Source organism: Ovis aries, chromosome 14 (assembly GCF_016772045.2).
Source record: "Ovis aries strain OAR_USU_Benz2616 breed Rambouillet chromosome 14, ARS-UI_Ramb_v3.0, whole genome shotgun sequence".
Lineage (NCBI taxonomy): Eukaryota > Metazoa > Chordata > Mammalia > Artiodactyla > Bovidae > Ovis > Ovis aries.
Genome location: NC_056067.1, coordinates 10,152,334 through 10,169,244, shown reverse-complemented (window position 1 = coordinate 10,169,244; position 16,911 = coordinate 10,152,334). Strand labels below are relative to the sequence as shown.

Below are 16,911 nucleotides of genomic sequence, written 5' to 3'. Positions count from 1 at the left end.
AATGTATAAACCCAGCCCTCTCCTTCACCGTCTCCTCTCTGTCACTGTCTGTCTGTCTGTCTCTCTCTTTCTCTCTCTCTCACACACACACACATATCCCATGTTTGAGACATTTGGATAGATCCCAGTTGCTCTCAGGACAGAACCCTACTGTCTCCAAAATGGCTGCAGCAGACCTCCACCTCCCACCCACCTTCCCTGTGTTCCTGGTCTGGGCGGGCCAGCAGCATGCCTAGCTAAAAATCCCCTGCCCACTGGAGGAGTCCCGTATGCCCCAGGAGTGTGCCGCTCCAGTGCCCCTGCCAAAGATGGCACATTTTCCCGGCTGCCAAACCAAACGTAAAATAGGGGTTCTCGACCAAGGGCAGTTTCCCCCCTGGGGGACTTTGCTAGTGCCTGGAGATGTGTTTAGTCCTCATAGCTGAAGCAGGGGTGGTACTGGCATCTGGTGGGTGGAGGCCAGGCACGCGGTCAAGTTCCTTACGAGGGATGACCTGAAACAGAAAGGTCCATACTGCGGAGGGCAAGAAGTCTCACTTCAGAGGCCAAGGACTGTCTTGTCCTGACATCTTCCCAGACCAGATAGCCACCTGCTCTACCCCCTCAGCACCCTGGACGTCCCCCTGACGGCATCTACCCCACGGCCACCTGCCTAATGACCAGCAAGTGACTATCACCGAACTGCCCCCCTCTGCTCACAACGCAGCCCCTCCAGAAGGCGGGGCCAGCGCCTGGTACCCAGAGGCTGCTCCGGGGACACTCATCAGCTGGAGCCCAGGACATCAGTGCATGCGCACGCCCACTCAGCTCCACAGGACGGATGACTAGACGCACGCTCTTGGCCACGAGGCTCCGCTTACCCTCGTCATCAGTGCTGCCCAGGAGATGGTCCAGCTCCTCTTGCCAGCACGTCTCCTGGGGCAAGTGACAATCTCCCTGACTGATCACAGTTTCCTCATCTGCAAAATGTGGGTGGTGCTGGCTAGCTACCCTCATCCTGTCCTTTTTTTTCTGAATCAAACAAATGTGTGCCTGGACAAGATGTGACATGGTCCTGACCTCCCATGAACCCCTAGGAAATGCAGGTCCACACCTGCCCCAGGGACCAGGCCTCCGGCATGTGGCTGGAATAACAATGATGGTGACGTCACTTGGGTTGCTAAGCCATGTTTAAGTAACTCAAAAGCGGAAGATGCACAGAGCAACAGAAGGGGCATGGAGGCTGGAATTGCCCAGAAGTGAAGTGAAGTGATGTGAAGTCGCTCAGTTGTGTCCGACTCTTTGCGACCCATGGACTGTAGCCCACCAGTCTCCTCCGTCCATGGGATTCTCCAGGCAAGAATACTGGAGTGGGTTGCCATTCCTTCTCCAGGGGATCTTCCCAACCCAGGGATCGAACCCAGGTCTCCCACATTGCAGGCAGACGCTTTAACCTCTGCACCACCAGGGAAGCCCTGGGTTCAAATCCTCCTCTGTCACTGACCAGCCCTATAACCAGGGACAGTAACCAGTCCCAGGTTGTTTTGAAGATTTAAAAACACCCAACGCTGAGGACTTCCCTGGTGGCCCAGTGGTTAAACATCCACTTGCCGATGCAGGGGACAGGAGTTCGATCTCTACTTTGGGAAGACTCCACATGCTGTGGGGCAACTGAGCCCGTGTATCACAACTGCTAAGCCTGCGCTCCATGACAAGAGCAGCCACCGCGGTTAGAAGCTCGTGCACCCCCACGAAGAGGAGTCCCCCTCGCCGCAAGTACAGAAAGTCCGAGAGCAACAGCGAAGACCCAGCGCAGCCAAAACAAATAGAAAGCAAAATAAAAACAAAACCCCACTCTGTAGCTGCACTTTGCATGGGGCAGGTGCATTCAGGAAATATTCCATAGAAGATCAGTCGCCTAAAGACCCAGAGGGATTTAGGAGGTGTGGTGACCCCAACACTTCACAGCCTCTCTCTCTGACTTTGTCTTGCTGGGGAGATGTTTCCTGACATTCTCAATGAGGTTTCTACAAGTGGTTCTAGAAGATACATAAATGCTTGAATCTGTGTGGTTTTATTTTTAAGTTTTTACTTATTAATTTTTTTGAATCTGAAGGTACAGATAGGAAACCTGTGAATTCTATTTTTTTTTTAATCTTTGATTTTCTTTTGATGCTGCTGCTGCTGCTGCTAAGTCGCTTCAGTCGTGTCCAACTCTGTGCGACCCCATAGACGGCAGCCCACCAGGCTCCCCCGTCCCTGGGATTCTCCAGGCAAGAACACTGGAGTGGGTTGCCATTTCCTTCTCCAATGCATGAAAGTGAAAAGTCAAAGTGAAGTTGCTCAGTTTTGTCCGATTCTGTGCGACCCCATGGACTGCAGCCTACCAGGCTCCTCCGTCCATGGGCTTTTCCAGGCAAGAGTACTCGAGTGGGGTGCCATTGCCTTCTCTGCCTTTTGATGCTAGGCTTAAATAATTTATCTATATATTTCAGTTTTTTTTTTTTTAAAAAGAGTCCATCAACAGATCAGTGGGTAAACAAAATGTGATCAAGCCCAAACAATGGAATATCATTCAACCTTAAAAAGGGAGGAATTCTGACACCTGCCACAACAGGAATGAAGCTTGAGGATGTTATGCTCAGTGAAATACACCAGTTACAAAAGGACAAATACTGTAATGACCCCACTTACGTGCGGTACCTAGAACAGACAAACTCACAGAGACAGGAAGCAGAATGGTGCTTACCAGAAGCCGGGTAATTGCTTTTGTTTTTGCTCTGCTGCTTGGCTTGCGGGATCTTTGTTTCCCAACCAGTGACTGAACCCAGGCCACGTCAGTGAAAGCTCTGAGTCCTAACCACTGGAACGCCAGGGAATTCCCAGGAGTTAGTGTCTACTGGGGACAGACTCGGTTGGAGAAGTTGAAGAAGTTCTGGAGACGATGGTTGTGATGACTGGACAACCACGTGAATGTACTCAGTGCGACTGAACTGTGTGCTTAAAAACAGTTAGGATGGTAAATGTTTTGTACATTTTACCACATACACACAAAATCCAGAACAAGAAAACAACAAAACAAACAGGATCAAAGGAATCCAATCCCTCTGCCTTTGCAGGTCAACACTAGCAAGAAATCCCACCCTTTCTTGGGAACTCTGTTTGTCCCTGGGAGCCAGCCAGATGGCTGAAAGAGGCTTGTGCGGATAAGGGCAGGGGCTGCGAAGGCAGCCTGGAGGAGGAGGGTCCAGCGGGAGACTCCTAACCCCAGCTGTGTTCCATGACCATGACCGTGACCGTGGGACGGAGTCTGAGCCCAAAGTGGGAGGGTGTCTGGCCTCCAACTGTGCTCTGTAAGTGAAAGCCACGGGCACACTTCCGGGTCTGTGAACGAGAGAACTGAAGAAAGGGATGCGAATAAGTACAAGCTCTTGGCTGCTCATAGCAGCACAATTTGGAACAGCTCAGAGTCCATTAGCTGATGGAGTAACAAGATGTGCTCTTTCACACATGGAATATCATTCAGCCTCAAAGAGGAATGAAGTGCTGGGACTTCCCTGGTGGTCCAGTGGCTACGACTGCGCTCCCAATGCAGGGTGCCTGGGTTCGATCCCTGGTCAGAGAACTAGATCCCACATGCCACAACCAACTAAAAATCCCACAGGCTGCAACTAACGCGCCCACATGTCACAACTAAGACCTGGCACAGCCAGATACATAAATGAAAATACAGATTTTTAAAAAGGAATGAAGTACTGAAGCATGCTACCCTATCAGTTGAATTGCGTCTTCAAAAAAAGGTATCTTGATATGGAAGCCATCTAAGTGCCTATTCATAGATGAGTGGGTGAGGAAGATGTGGTGTCTACATATGTACACACACACACACACACAACATTCCTACTACTCAACCATAAAAAAAGAATGAAACCTCACCCTTTGCAACAACATGGATGGACATAGAGGGCGTTACACTCAGTGAAGTCAGACCGAGAGACAAACATTGTATGACATTGCTTTCACGTGGGCTCTAAAAAGCAACACAAATGAACAGGCATAACAAGACAGAAAGAGCCATAGACACTCAGAGCAAACCCGGGGTTGCGAGAGGGGAGGGGGTGGGGAGGAGAAATAGACGAAGGAGATGAAGAGGTGCAAACTTCCATTTGCAAAATAAACGTGTCACGGGTATAAACACACAGTGTGAGGACTGTATGCACTAGCTAAGCAATGTCTTTGTATGGTGACAGATTGTAACTAGACTTACCCTGGTGATCATTTTGACATGATCATCATATTGAAATGATGTATACCAGGAACTAACATATTGTAGGCCAATTAAACTTCAAAAACAAACAAAATCTGATCTCATAGGAAAAGAGATCAGATTTACAGTTACCAGAGGTGGGGACGGTGAGTTGGATGAAGGCAGTCAAAAGACAGAAGTTTCTAGTTATAAGATAAATTAGTACCAGGCGTGTGATGTACAAAATGAGAAATATAATGAACCCTGCTGTACGTTATATACAAAAGTTGTTGGGAGGGTGAATCCTAAAAGTTCTCATCACAAGGGAAAAATATGAGATGTTGGATGTTCGCTGAACTTACTGTGATAATCATTTCATGACATTATGTCAAATCATGATGCTGGAAGGCAATGGCACCCCACTCCAGTGCTCTTGCCTGGAAAATCCCATGGACGGAGGAGCCTGGTGGGCTGCAGTCCATGGGGTTGCTAAGGGTCGGACACGACTGAGCAACTTCACTTTCACTTTTCACTTTCATACATTGGAAAAAGAAATGGCAACCCACTCCAGTGTTCTTGCCTGGAGAATCCCAGGGACGAGGGAGCCTGGTGGGCTGCTGTCTATGGGGTCACATAGAGTCAGACACGACTGAAGTGTCTTAGCAGCAGCAGTAGCAGTACCTCTTAAACTTACACAATGCTGTACGTCCATTTATATCTTGATAAAACTGGAAGGAAAAAGAAGTTATCTTGAAGTCCTAACCCCCTGACCTCAAATGTGACTGAATTTAGAAACAGGGTCTTTACAGAGGTAACGAGGTGACAATGAGGTCATCAGGGTGAGATCCAGTTGAATACGACTGATGACCTCGTAAGGAGAGTCCTGGACACGGAGACAGACCTGCATGGAGAGATCCCATTGCAAGCCCAGGCAACTGCTTCACCAGCAGCACTGGAAGCTAAGAGAAAGGCATGGGACAGGTTCTCCACTATGGCCGTTAGAGCCAGGCCCTGCCCACACTGCGATCTTGGACGTCTGGCCCCAGAACTATGAGAGAGTAAATTTCTGTTGCTTGAAGCCATCATAGTCTGGGGTGCTCTGTTCATTAACCCTAGGAAACAACATTCTCCAACACAAACGGACCTTGAAACCCCCGTGCTGATGAAGACAGACACAAAAGGCCATGTTATCACTTGATTTGGTTTTTATGAAATGTCCAGAACAGGTGACTTCCATAAAGAGGGAGCTTCCCTGGTGTCTCAGTGGCAAAGAATCCACCCGCCAATGCAGGAGACCCGGGTTTGATACCTGTTCCAGGGAGATCCCACATGCCGCGCAGCAACTAAGCCTGTGTGCCACAGCTCCAGAGCCTGTGCTTTGGAGCCTGGGAGCCACAACTACTGAGCCCACACGCTGCAAATACTGAAGCCCTGGAGCCAGTGCTCCACAGAGAGGGAAGCCACTGCAGTGAGAAGCCTGCACGTCGTAGCTAGAGAAGAGCCCCTGTTCGTCACGACGAGAGAAGAGCCCCCGTTCATCACGAGAGAGTAGTCCCCGTTCATCACAATGAGAGAAGAGCCCCCGTTCATCACAATGAGAGAAGAGCCCCCGTTCGTCATGACGAGAGAAGAGCCCCCGTTCATCACGAGAGAGAAGAGCCCCCGTTCATCACGATGAGAGAAGAGCCCCCGTTCATCATGAGAGAGAAGAGCCCCCGTTCATCACAATGAGAGAAGAGCCCCCGTTCATCACGAGAGAGAAGAGCCCCCGTTCATCACGATGAGAGAAGAGCCCCCGTTCGTCATGACGAGAGAAGAGCCCCCGTTCATCACAATGAGAGAAGAGCCCCTGTTCGTCATGACGAGAGAAGAGTCCCCATAGCAACAAAGACCTGCCGCAGCCTAAAATAAATAAATAGTTTTTAAAAGCAGAAAATGGACCTGTTCTAGTCATTTCTTTTGCAGATTCATTTACTGCAGAATGGTTTCTGTTCAAAGTCAGCCACTGCAACAGTGCCTGTCAAGTAAGCACTGGAAAGAATCCCCATGCCACTAATAAAGGATGGGTACCGGGGAGGAGAACAAGCAGTCCCTGGCTGCCCTGGATGCGTTCAGCACTGATGATGAAATGAGGAGGAGGAGAGGTGGCCTGGGAAGTTCGGGGGCTAAAGAGGATCAAGAGGGGCAGTGAAGACAGAGGAGCACCTGAGAAGGAGAAGGCAGAAGCTGAACACGTGTGAAGCCTGACTGAGGAAGAGAGGTGAGCCGAGCTTTGGGCAAGGGGCAAAGTCATCACCAACAGAGCTGTGAAGGGCGGATCCAAGTTCTTACACAGCATTGTCACTGAGGTGCCTTCTTCACGCATGAGGATGGAGACGCATACGAGAGAGATTCTGGCGCGCTTCCTAGTGGTAAAGAATCCACCGGCAATGCAGGAGACACAAGAGACACGGGTTCGATCCTGTGGTCGGGAAGGATGCTGGAGTAGGAAACGGCAACCCCCTCCAGTCTTCTTGCCTGGAGAATTCCACGGACAGAGGAGCCTGGAGGGCTCCAGTCCACGGGGTCACAAATTCAGATGCGACTGAGGGGCTGAGCAACAGACACTGCCCAGCAGCATTCCCAAGCGGTGGCACCTTTAGCAATAGACTGAGAAGGAAAAAACAAAAAAGGGCAAAGCATATCATGAGCAACAGGTTAGCCTGTCTATAACCAAGAAGAGAAGAGGATGGGTTTGCTAGCATAATCAGGGCACAGAGACCGGGGGCTGGTTGCCTTTGGGGCTCAAAACTGGGTGGTGGGAAACAGGCAGCGAGAGACTTCTACTGGACCCCCTTTTGCGTCCTGTCGGATCCTGAACCCTGAGTGAGATAAACCAGTCTTGACTAAGCCTGGGGCAGGGCAGGAGCAGAAGGGGAGGGCCTTCCTAGGCTGGGATGCTCAGGATCAGACTGGGCCAATGTCAACTTGGAAAGGGAGGGCAGAGGCTGCGATGGAAGGGACCCATGAGGAGGGTGGCAGGGCTGGGAACGCAGTGTCAACAGGAGGCAAGAGGGATGCGAATGAACTCAAAGGGCTGGTCCATTGCTTTTTAATGCTGGGTGGGGGGAACCCTAGCTGCAGAAACTGGGTGGAGGGAACATCACCAGGCCCACGTCTCACTGATCTGGGCCCTGATCCAGGTTCCCAGCTACCAGCTGAGCAACCCTCAACAAGCCCTTTGACTTCTCTGAGCCTCCGCTTTCTCTTATGTAAAATGGGGGTAACGATACCACACACGGAGCATTGGTGAGGCAGAGGTTCTCAAGGTCCAGCCTTAGGTCAAGACGGGTTTCAGAGAGGTGTTTTCCAGCTCCTGAAATCACACCTAGTTGGTGTTCTCTGTGTGTGAATGATGGTGGTGTGAACCCAGACAGCAAAGAACTGCCAATGCGACGTGAGGTGCTCAGAGTACAGGTCTTGTGGGGAAGCAGGTGGCGCAGCTGGGTTAGCAGAGGGCTGCTGGGACTGGGGACCAACAGGTGGGTGGCAAGGTGAGGAGCCTGGTTACACACAGGGAGATTAGGTAATAAGCAAATATATACCAAACATAATGTGAGCTGGCACTCTCGCTGTTGGGGAACGGAGTTACAAACATACACAGAGCTGGCACCAGCCCTGGGCTGAAAGCTATGATCAAATATATAAAATATACATGTATACACACACACACAAGTATAAAACTGAATATGGCTCTAACAGTGTACACGTACACACACCTGCCCTGAGAGGGCCCAGAGGCCACAGCACCCCAGGAGCATGGGCCCACAGCACACCAGACCTTGATTTCTAAATACCCTTCTTCTCGGACTTCCCTGGTGGTCCAGCGGCTGAGACTCATCACTCCCAATGCAAGGTGCCCATGTTTGATCCCTGGTCAGGGAACTAGATCCCACACGCCACAACTAAAGAGTTCGCATGCCACAGCTAAAGAGCCCATGTGCCGCAACTAAGACCCGGTGCGGCAAAAGAAATTTAAAAAATAAATACGTCTCCTTCCAGTGAAAAGAGCCAAGACTCCTAGAAGAAACGGCTGTCTCCAGGGCTGGCTCAGGGAAGGCACACAACGAGCTGGAATGTCTTGTTATGGCAGAGAGCAGGCAGATGCTCAGAGAGTGACGGAAAGATGTCCAGACAGAAAAGTCACCATGAGAAAAGGCTTCTAATGGCCAAATCTGGGCATAAGGATAAAAAAAAAAATGAGGGTAACAAATTTTAACCCACTAACAGAACAGGAATTTGTGAGTGTGTGAATGATTATGAATGAATACACGAACACCTAGATAAAGAGGAGAAAGGGGCAGCTCTGTCTTCCTTTTAAACTTTTTATTCTGTGTTGGGGCATAGCTGATTAACAATGTTGTGAGAGTTTCAGGTGAACAGGGAAGGGACTCAGTCATACATATACATGTATCCATTCTCCCCACAAATTCCCCTCCCGTCCAGGCTGCCACATAACACTGAGCAGAGTTCCATGTGCTATTCAGTAGGTCCTTGTTGGTTATTGATTTTAAAAAATATTTATTTATTTGGCTGGGTTGGGACTTAGTTGCACCACTTGGGAGCTAGTTCCCAGACCAGGGACGGAACATGGGCCTCCTGCATTAGGAGCATGGAGTCTTAGCCACTGGACCACCAGGTAGGTCCCTATCCATTTTAAATATAGCAGTGTGTACATGTCCAGCCCAAATTCCCTAACTATCCCTTTCCCCTGTCCTTGTGCCCCGGGAGCCATGGGTTTGTTCTCTAGGTCTGTGAGTTAGGGCAGCTGTTTCTGATACCAAGCACCAGGTAGTAAATGAGGAAGGAATGATAAAATTGGAAAACTGCTGTTCAGCAAACATTCCAAAAGCAATGGGTTCACCAATCAAAAAATGGGCAGAAGACCTAAACAGACATTTCTCCAAAGACGCACAGAGGGCTAAATAAACACATGAAAAGATGCTCAACGTCACTCATTACTAGAGAAATGCAAATCAAAACTACAATGAGACATCACTTCACACTGGTCAGAATGGCCATCATCAAAAATCTGTGAACAATAAATGCTGGAGAGGGTGTAGAGAAAAGGGAACGCTCTTGCACTGTTGGTGGGAACGTAAGCCACTATGGAAGACAATATGGTGATTCCTTAAAAAACTGGGAATAAAAATACCATATAATCCAGCAATCCCACTCCTGGGCATATACCCTGAGGAAATCATAATTGACAAAGACACATGTACCTCTGTGTTCATTGCAGCACTATTTACAATAGCTAGGACATGGAAGTGACCTAGATGTCCATCGGCAGATGAATGGATAAAGAAGCTGTGGTACATATATGCAATGGAATATTACTCAGCCATAAAAAGGAATGCCTTTTAAGTCAGTTCTGATGAGGCGGATGAACCTAGAGCCTATTATATAGAGTGAAGTAAGCCAGAAAAATAAATATCATATATTAACGCTTATACATGGAATCTAGAGGAGAAGGCAATGGTACCCCACTCCAGTACTCTTGCCTAGAAAATCCCACGGACGGAGGAGCCTGGTAGGCTGCAGTCCATGGGGTCACTGAGAGTTGGACACGACTCAGTGACTTCACTTTCACGAATTGGAGAAGGAAATGGCAACCCACTCCAGTGTTCTTGCCTGGAGAATCCCAGGGATGGCGGAGCCTGGTGGGCTGCCGTCTCTGGGGTCGCACAGAGTCAGACATGACTGAAGTGACTCAGCAGCAGCAGCAGCAGCAGCAGCAGCAGCAGCAGCAGCAGCAGCAGCAGCAGCAGCAGCAGCAGCAGCAGCAGCATGGAATCTAGAAAGGTGGCCCTGATGAGCCTACGTGCAGGACAGCAATGGAGATGTGATGGGAGCGGGAGGAGTGGGTGGGACAAATGGAGATGGAGAGGGTAGCGTGGAAACATATACACTACCTTAGGTAAAATAGCCAGCGGGAATTTGCTGTATCACTCAGGGAACTCAAACTGGGGCTCTGTGACAACCTAGAGGGGTGGGATGGAGTGGGAGGTGGAGGGAGGCTCCAGAGGGAAGGGACACATGTATACCTGTGGCTGATTCATGTTGATGTATGGCAGAAACCAACATAATATTGTAAAGCGATTATGCTTCAATTAAAAATAAATATTTTTTAAAAAGTAATGGGTTCAGGCAAGAATCACCAACAGATGCTAAAACTGAGCAAAAATGAGAAACAGGCTATTGACATAGCCTCAAGCCAACTCGTCATAAAATACTGGGTTGGCCAAAAGTTCATTTGGGTTTTCCAGATGCTCTTCCTGAAAAATCCAAAGGCACCTTTTGTCCAGCCCAATACTAATTGATTACAACAGGGGAAACAGGAACTTCGCAGAAGAGAAACCTGGCCGGTGGGAGTGGAGAATTCATGCACAGAATCTAGGCTGGCCTGGGTCCACACTCCCTGGGGAGTTGCGTGGGCCTAGGCAAGTTACTTCACTTTCCAAGGCTCAGATTCCTACAGGGATTTCTGTAAGGATTCAAAATAATACGCTGCATCCATAGGTGTTCAGCAGAACATTGTTCTGAAAATGAAAGGAGGGAAACTACCCCAAAGCCCAAGAGCTGGGGATGTGGGTTAAATTAAAATGCCTACACAGCCACTAGGAAAGAATGTGCTTCTATTTACAAGAGCCAAGACATGGAAGCAACCTAAGTGTCCATCAGCAGAGGATGGATAAAGAAGACGTGGTCCATACATACAGTGGGATACGACTCAGCCAGAAACAGGAAGTAATGCCATTTGCAGCAACGTAGATGAGCCTAGAGATGATGATACTAAGTGAGGTAAGTTAGAGAAAGACCAGCACCATATGATATCACTTACGTGCGGAAACTAAAACACGGCACAAACGAATTTATCTACAACATAGAAACAGACTCACAGACATAGAGAGCAGACTTATGGTTGTCAAGGGGGAAGAGGCTGGGGGCGGGATGCACTGGGAGTCTGGGATTAGCAGAGGCAACCTATTATACTGATATATAAAATGGATTAAGAACAAGGTCCTACTGCAGAGCACAGGGAACTATATTCAATATTCTGTAATAAACCATGATGGGATGAAAAATAATGCATATATGTATAACTGAGTTGCTTGGCTGTACAGAAGAAACTCACACAACACTGTAAATCAACTGTACTTCAGTAAAATTTAAGGAACAGGAAAAGAGGACTTCCCTGGTGGTTCAGTGGCTGAGAATCTGCCTGCCAATGTAGGGGACACAGGTTCGATCCCTGGTCCAGGAAGATTCCGCATACCATGGAGCAAGTAAGCCCGTGAGCTGCAACTAGCGAGCCCGTGTGCTCTAGGGCCCGTGCTCTGCAAGAAGAGAAGACACCGCAATGAGAAGTCTGTGCACCGCAACAGAGAGTAGCCCCCACTCGCTGCAACGAGAGAAAACCTGTGCATAGCAAAGACCACCCAGCACAGTCAAAAATTTAAAAAAAAAAAAGAAAGAAGAAAAGAACGTGTTTGATCAGGATGCACTGTGGGGAAGTGTGAAGGGCGGAGGAGTTTCCCGTTGTGTGTGCAGTAGGACCCTATGTACAAAAAAATAAACAAAAAGACACTTATGTTGTTGTGTACAAACAATGGTAATTACTGTGTGATCAGATGCTGCCTGAACACGTCACACACAGTGAATCATTCCACTTCACAACAGAGCTCTGAGGCAGGTACACTTGACCCCACTGGACAAAAGAAAACACAGAGGCAAGGGAGAATTAAGAAATTGGCTTAGAATCTTCCGCTGGCGGGTGGGAAAACTGGACTTTGCCTCCAGGTGGCCGGTGCTGCGGACGCCAGTGTTCCTAATCACAGCCTCTCTCGAAGGAGGCTGGGACTGCCCAAATCAACGGCGATCTGATTACTGCAAACCGATTAGCTGCAAAGGGCAACTAATCCCTCCACCTCCCCATTGAGGAGGAAAGAAAAGAAGGGAGGGAGTGAAGGAGGAATTTCAGACTCTGCAAACTTACTCTGGTTTATGAGGGGAAAAAAAAAAACAAAAAATCAAACCAAAAAACTAAGACAAGTTTCGAAAGGGAAAAGGAAAAAGGACAAAGAAGTGGGGCGGAGGTTGGGGAGGATAAAGAAAAAATAATGTAGTGTTCCTGGTTCATAAAAGACAGTAGAACACTAACATTAGCCTAATCCAATGGTCAGTGAAGGCAAAACTCACTCAAATCTCAATATGATGGCACTTGGGGAAGGGAGGAAGGGGCAGCCCAGGGGGGATTTCTGACACTGGAGATGCAGTGCCACTGAATGAGACTAGCAACCTACAGAATCCCCCGGGTCAGAGGAGGGAGGCCATCCTCCAGGGCGTGCGTGAAATGTGGCCTATGTAAAAAAATAAAATGAGAATGGGTAGCTTGCCTTCAAATCTCAGTTCGCCAAGTCCCTGCCACCTCCTCCAGGAAGTCTCCCCAGACTGCACCTTGATGGCGGCGGCGGCAGCAGCAGCAGCAGCAGCATCCCCACAGGCTACAGGCACACACAGGCTGTGTCTAACTCTTTTCTTACATGTGCTGCTTTCCTTCATGGGGCTTATCTCACCTTGTAATTATATACGCACTAGTACAATTTCTGTCTTACCCACCAGATTATAAGCTCCTCTGGGTAGTACAAGTGTTTAACTCACTAAAAGGATCTGGCCTCAGGAGGACAGATGTCACAGGGATGGAGAAAGAGTGCTTATCACACGCAAGGAACATCAGAACCACCAGAGGGCTGGTTGCGACTCAGACTTCAGATTCCTGGGCCCCAGACCGCGTTTGGGAAAGAGCTATTCTAAAGCAGCCACAGAAGTATGCGAAGGGCAGAAGGCTGTGCAGAGCCCACAAAGGAGGAAAACAAACAGCAAGAACGCCTGGCATGTCCAACTATGGACCTCACACAAGGACGCCCCACCAGGCCGGCTGTGCTGCCGCAATGATCTGCCGGCGCCAACCTGAAATTCTTAAACCGCTTTTTAAGAAGGGGCCCCACATTTTCATCTTGCAATTTATGTAGCCAGTCTGGCTCCTGAGCATCTCGCTGCACACTCAACCTGAGCTCAGAGAGCAACGGGACAGGGATGATTCCTAATAAACACCATCACCGCTGTTTGAGCTAGGCCTCGTGCCGAGCTTTCCTCACATTCTCTCGTTTCTTCTTAGGACCATATTCACCCCAGGAAAGCACACTTGCGCCAGCACCTACACACATCACCTGATCTAATCTTCACAAAGAGCCATGAGGAACCTCAAAACCTCTAAGGGCACAGGCCCGCTTTCAGAGACAGACATGTGGACGTGCAGAGACAGAGAATGTGCCCAAACTCACACAGCCAGGGTGACGGAAGCCAGGGTGGGTTCCAGCTCTGGGCTCCTGGCCCCAACCCCTGCCTACACCAAGATCTCCTGGTTAGGAGCCGTCTTTCAGGCCAATACTCTTTCCCCCGACCCACAAGATCCACCAGACTCAGCCTCACTGGAGAGGCACAGAAGGATTCTGAGATGTACCTGGGGTGATCCTGGGTGTCAGCTGTAAACCTACCAGACCTAGTTAGCACGGTAGTCTGGGTTCAATGGTTTGAACTATAAAGAATAATTATGGGTAGGGCTTGACTTTATTCCAGAGGTTTCAAGTTGCTCTCACCCCGGGGACTCCAGAATCATGAATTTCGAGCACATCTTCCTTGGTAAGTACTTGAGTATCAAGTTGCGTCAGACACGTGCTCTGCTGGGCTCCACTACCCACCCACGAGAAGGTCACGGTGAGGCCGGCCCAGCCGGAAGGGCACAGGTCATCTCCAGGGGTTTGGGGCACATAGGTAGGGCTGACAAAGACGGTTTTAAGAGTGTCTGTACTTTGAGGGTGAACTTATAGTTGCAAGGGGAGATGTGTGGGGGAAGGGACAGTGAGGGAGTCTGGGATGGACATATACACACTGCTATATTCAAAATGGGTAATCAACAAGGACCTGCTGTAGAGCACACGGAACCCTGCTCAATGCTGTGTGGCAGCCTGGGAGAGAGGGGAATTTAGGGGAGAACGGATAGATGTATATGTATGGCAGGCTTCTCTGTCCATGGGATTTTCCAGGCAAGAGACTGGAGTGGGTTGCCATTTCCTTTTCCAGGGGATCTTCCTGACCCAGAGATCAAACCCAGGTCTCCTGCAGTGCAGGCAGGCGCTTTACCCTCTGAGCCACCAGGGAAGCCCCATATGTATGGCTGAGTCCCTTTGCTGTTCACCTGTAACATCACAACACTGCAAACCGGCTATACCCCAATTCAAAATCAAAAGTTTAATTTAAAAAAAAAGAGTGATTGAGACCTCTATGAAGGTCACCTATCCCCCACCATGGCCCACAGAAGCTCCCCCCGCCCCCGCCAAGAAATACCCTCCCAGATATTTTCTACAAGGAACTCATATTCCAGGCAGAATTGTCTTCCTCTCAAACCCACATGCTGATGTCCTAACCCCAGCACCTCAGGCTGTGACTGTTTGGAGACAGGGATTTCCAAGAGGTGATTAAGTTAAAATGGGGTCATTAGGATGGGTCTGGTGTCCTTGTCAGAAGGAAAGATTAGGACATGGAGGGACGACCATGTGAGACACAGAAGACAGCCGGCTGCGAGCTTGCTAGCCATCCCACCCGCAGGAGCTCGAGGAACCCAGGGTCCTTTACCCTTAATAAGGCTCACGACACTAGGTCTCGGCCAGGGTTTCCAACACAGCATCTTCAGACATGCTCTCAAAAGCCTGTAAGTTTTCGAAGATCATACAGACTTTGAATATGTTTTAATAACCAGCCTAATATGACACAGCATAAAGACCTTCCGGGTGGCTGGTTTATAACAAAGAGCTGTCTTATGACCCTGGTGTCACGCCTGCATCCAGGACAACAATCACACGGTGCGCTGAAGGGATGCAGGCTTCTCGGAAGCCCAGAGAGAACTTGGCGGGAGCATGGAGCCATCACACGGCACACGGTGACGTCGGCATATCGACTTCAGGAAGTCTGACCTGTGAAGCGGGCAACTATGCTGCCAGGGAGGCCATCTGCAAGCCCAGTCTCTGCCCGTGGCTACCTGGCATGGGTCATGAGCAGTGAGCACGCTCGTCAGCACACAGTGAAGAAACAACCCTTCCACAAGGTCTTGTCTTCAAGTTCTATGATGATTACGTGACAGGCAGGTTGTCCTGATCTAGCAGACACAGTCTCGGTCTGCGTAAACGCCGTTTTATACACATATGGGTAATTAAACATTTCCAGCATAAGCTTTATCAAAATCAAGATTCAAAAGAGTCTGAAGATTGGACCTCAAGGCCTTCCCTGGTGGTTAAGAATCCACCTTGCAACTCAGGGGACATTGGTTTGATCCCTGGTCCAGGAAGATCCCACATGGCACGGAAGAACTAAGCACATGTGGTACAACTTCTGGGCCCACGTGCGTAGAGCCTGTGCTCTACAACGGGAGGAGCCCCCGTGACAGGAAGCCTGCACACTGCAACTAGAGGGGAGCCCCTGCTTGCCACAACTAGAGAAAAGCCGGTATGGAGCAACCAAGACCCAACACAGCCAGGAAAAGAAAAAAAAGACCGGACTCAAGACTAATAAAAACACTAACAAAAACAGACAGCTGTGGCACAAACTTCATACCAGGCGTGGTTCTGTTTAGCGAGTGATCTCATTTAAGGGACGATTTCTTTCTACCAGTGTGGCAGGCAGCCTCTAGATACCTCCATCACCCTGTCTCCCTTTATTCACACCCTGGTGTCATCCCCTCCCCTTTGAGAACCAGCTGGACTTAGACTCCTTCCAGTCAACAGAAGATGCCAGAAGTGAGGAGACGCCTGTGCAATCAGCAGCCCCAGGTGGTAATCCCTCCCCCTTCTTCCCTGAGGGCCTTCAGATGAGACCACAGCCCTGGGGAGAGCCGGACAGCAACCTCACGAGAGACCTGGAGCCGGCAGTACCCAGGAAAACCACCCCTAGACCTGTGACTCAAAGAAACTGGGAGAGAAAGTCATTTTCAGCTGCCACGTTTGGGAGTAACGTGTTACACAGCAATCGACAATGAACATAACCATTCCACATCACTGGTTGACTTTTGATACGGGGTCACCAGTCATGTCAAAACACAGTTGCTACATGTGTACTTCATAATCTTATTATAAATGTAGTTTTCATAATAAGCATGTGACTATGTTTATTGCCAATTTTAGGTTTATACTTATTTAAGTCACATTTTGGCATGAAGGGCTTCCCAGGACTCAGAGGTAAAGAATCTGCCTGCTAGTGCAAGAGACATGGGTTCAATCTCTGGGTTGGTAAGATCCCCTGGAGGAGGAAAATGGCAACCCACTCTAGTATTCTTGCCTGGGAAATCTGATGGACAGAGCAGCTTGGTGGGCTACAGTCCAGGGGGTCGCAAATAGTTGGATATGACTAAAATAAAACAAGACTGGGGGGAGCTTCCCTTGTGGTCCAGTGGCTAAGACTCTGTGCTCCCCAGGTGAGGGGCCTGGGTTCGATCCCTGGTCAGGGGACTAGATCCCACATGCTCCAACTAAGAGTTCTCATGCCACAACTAAAGATCCCATATGCCACAACTGAGACCAGCCAGATAAATA

At 49.3% G+C, this 16,911-nt stretch overlaps 1 protein-coding gene across 7 annotated transcripts in view; it reads right to left on the bottom strand.

The window, feature by feature from the left end:
- Window positions 1–16,911, bottom strand: part of ATP2C2 (ATPase secretory pathway Ca2+ transporting 2) — a 78,536-nt gene that overhangs the window by 58,011 nt on the left and 3,614 nt on the right. For 2 of the 7 annotated variants that reach the window (XM_042231513.2, XM_060397874.1), the window contains exon 1: window positions 861–2,284. The exons of 4 other annotated variants lie outside the window; for them this stretch is intronic. In XM_042231513.2, coding sequence (XP_042087447.1) covers window positions 861–869 — 9 coding nt within the window. In that variant the 5' untranslated portion in view covers window positions 870–2,284. Of the gene's footprint in view, window positions 1–860; window positions 2,285–16,911 lie in introns of those variants that run through there. One more of the 7 variants, XM_060397875.1, reaches the window with a different exon arrangement.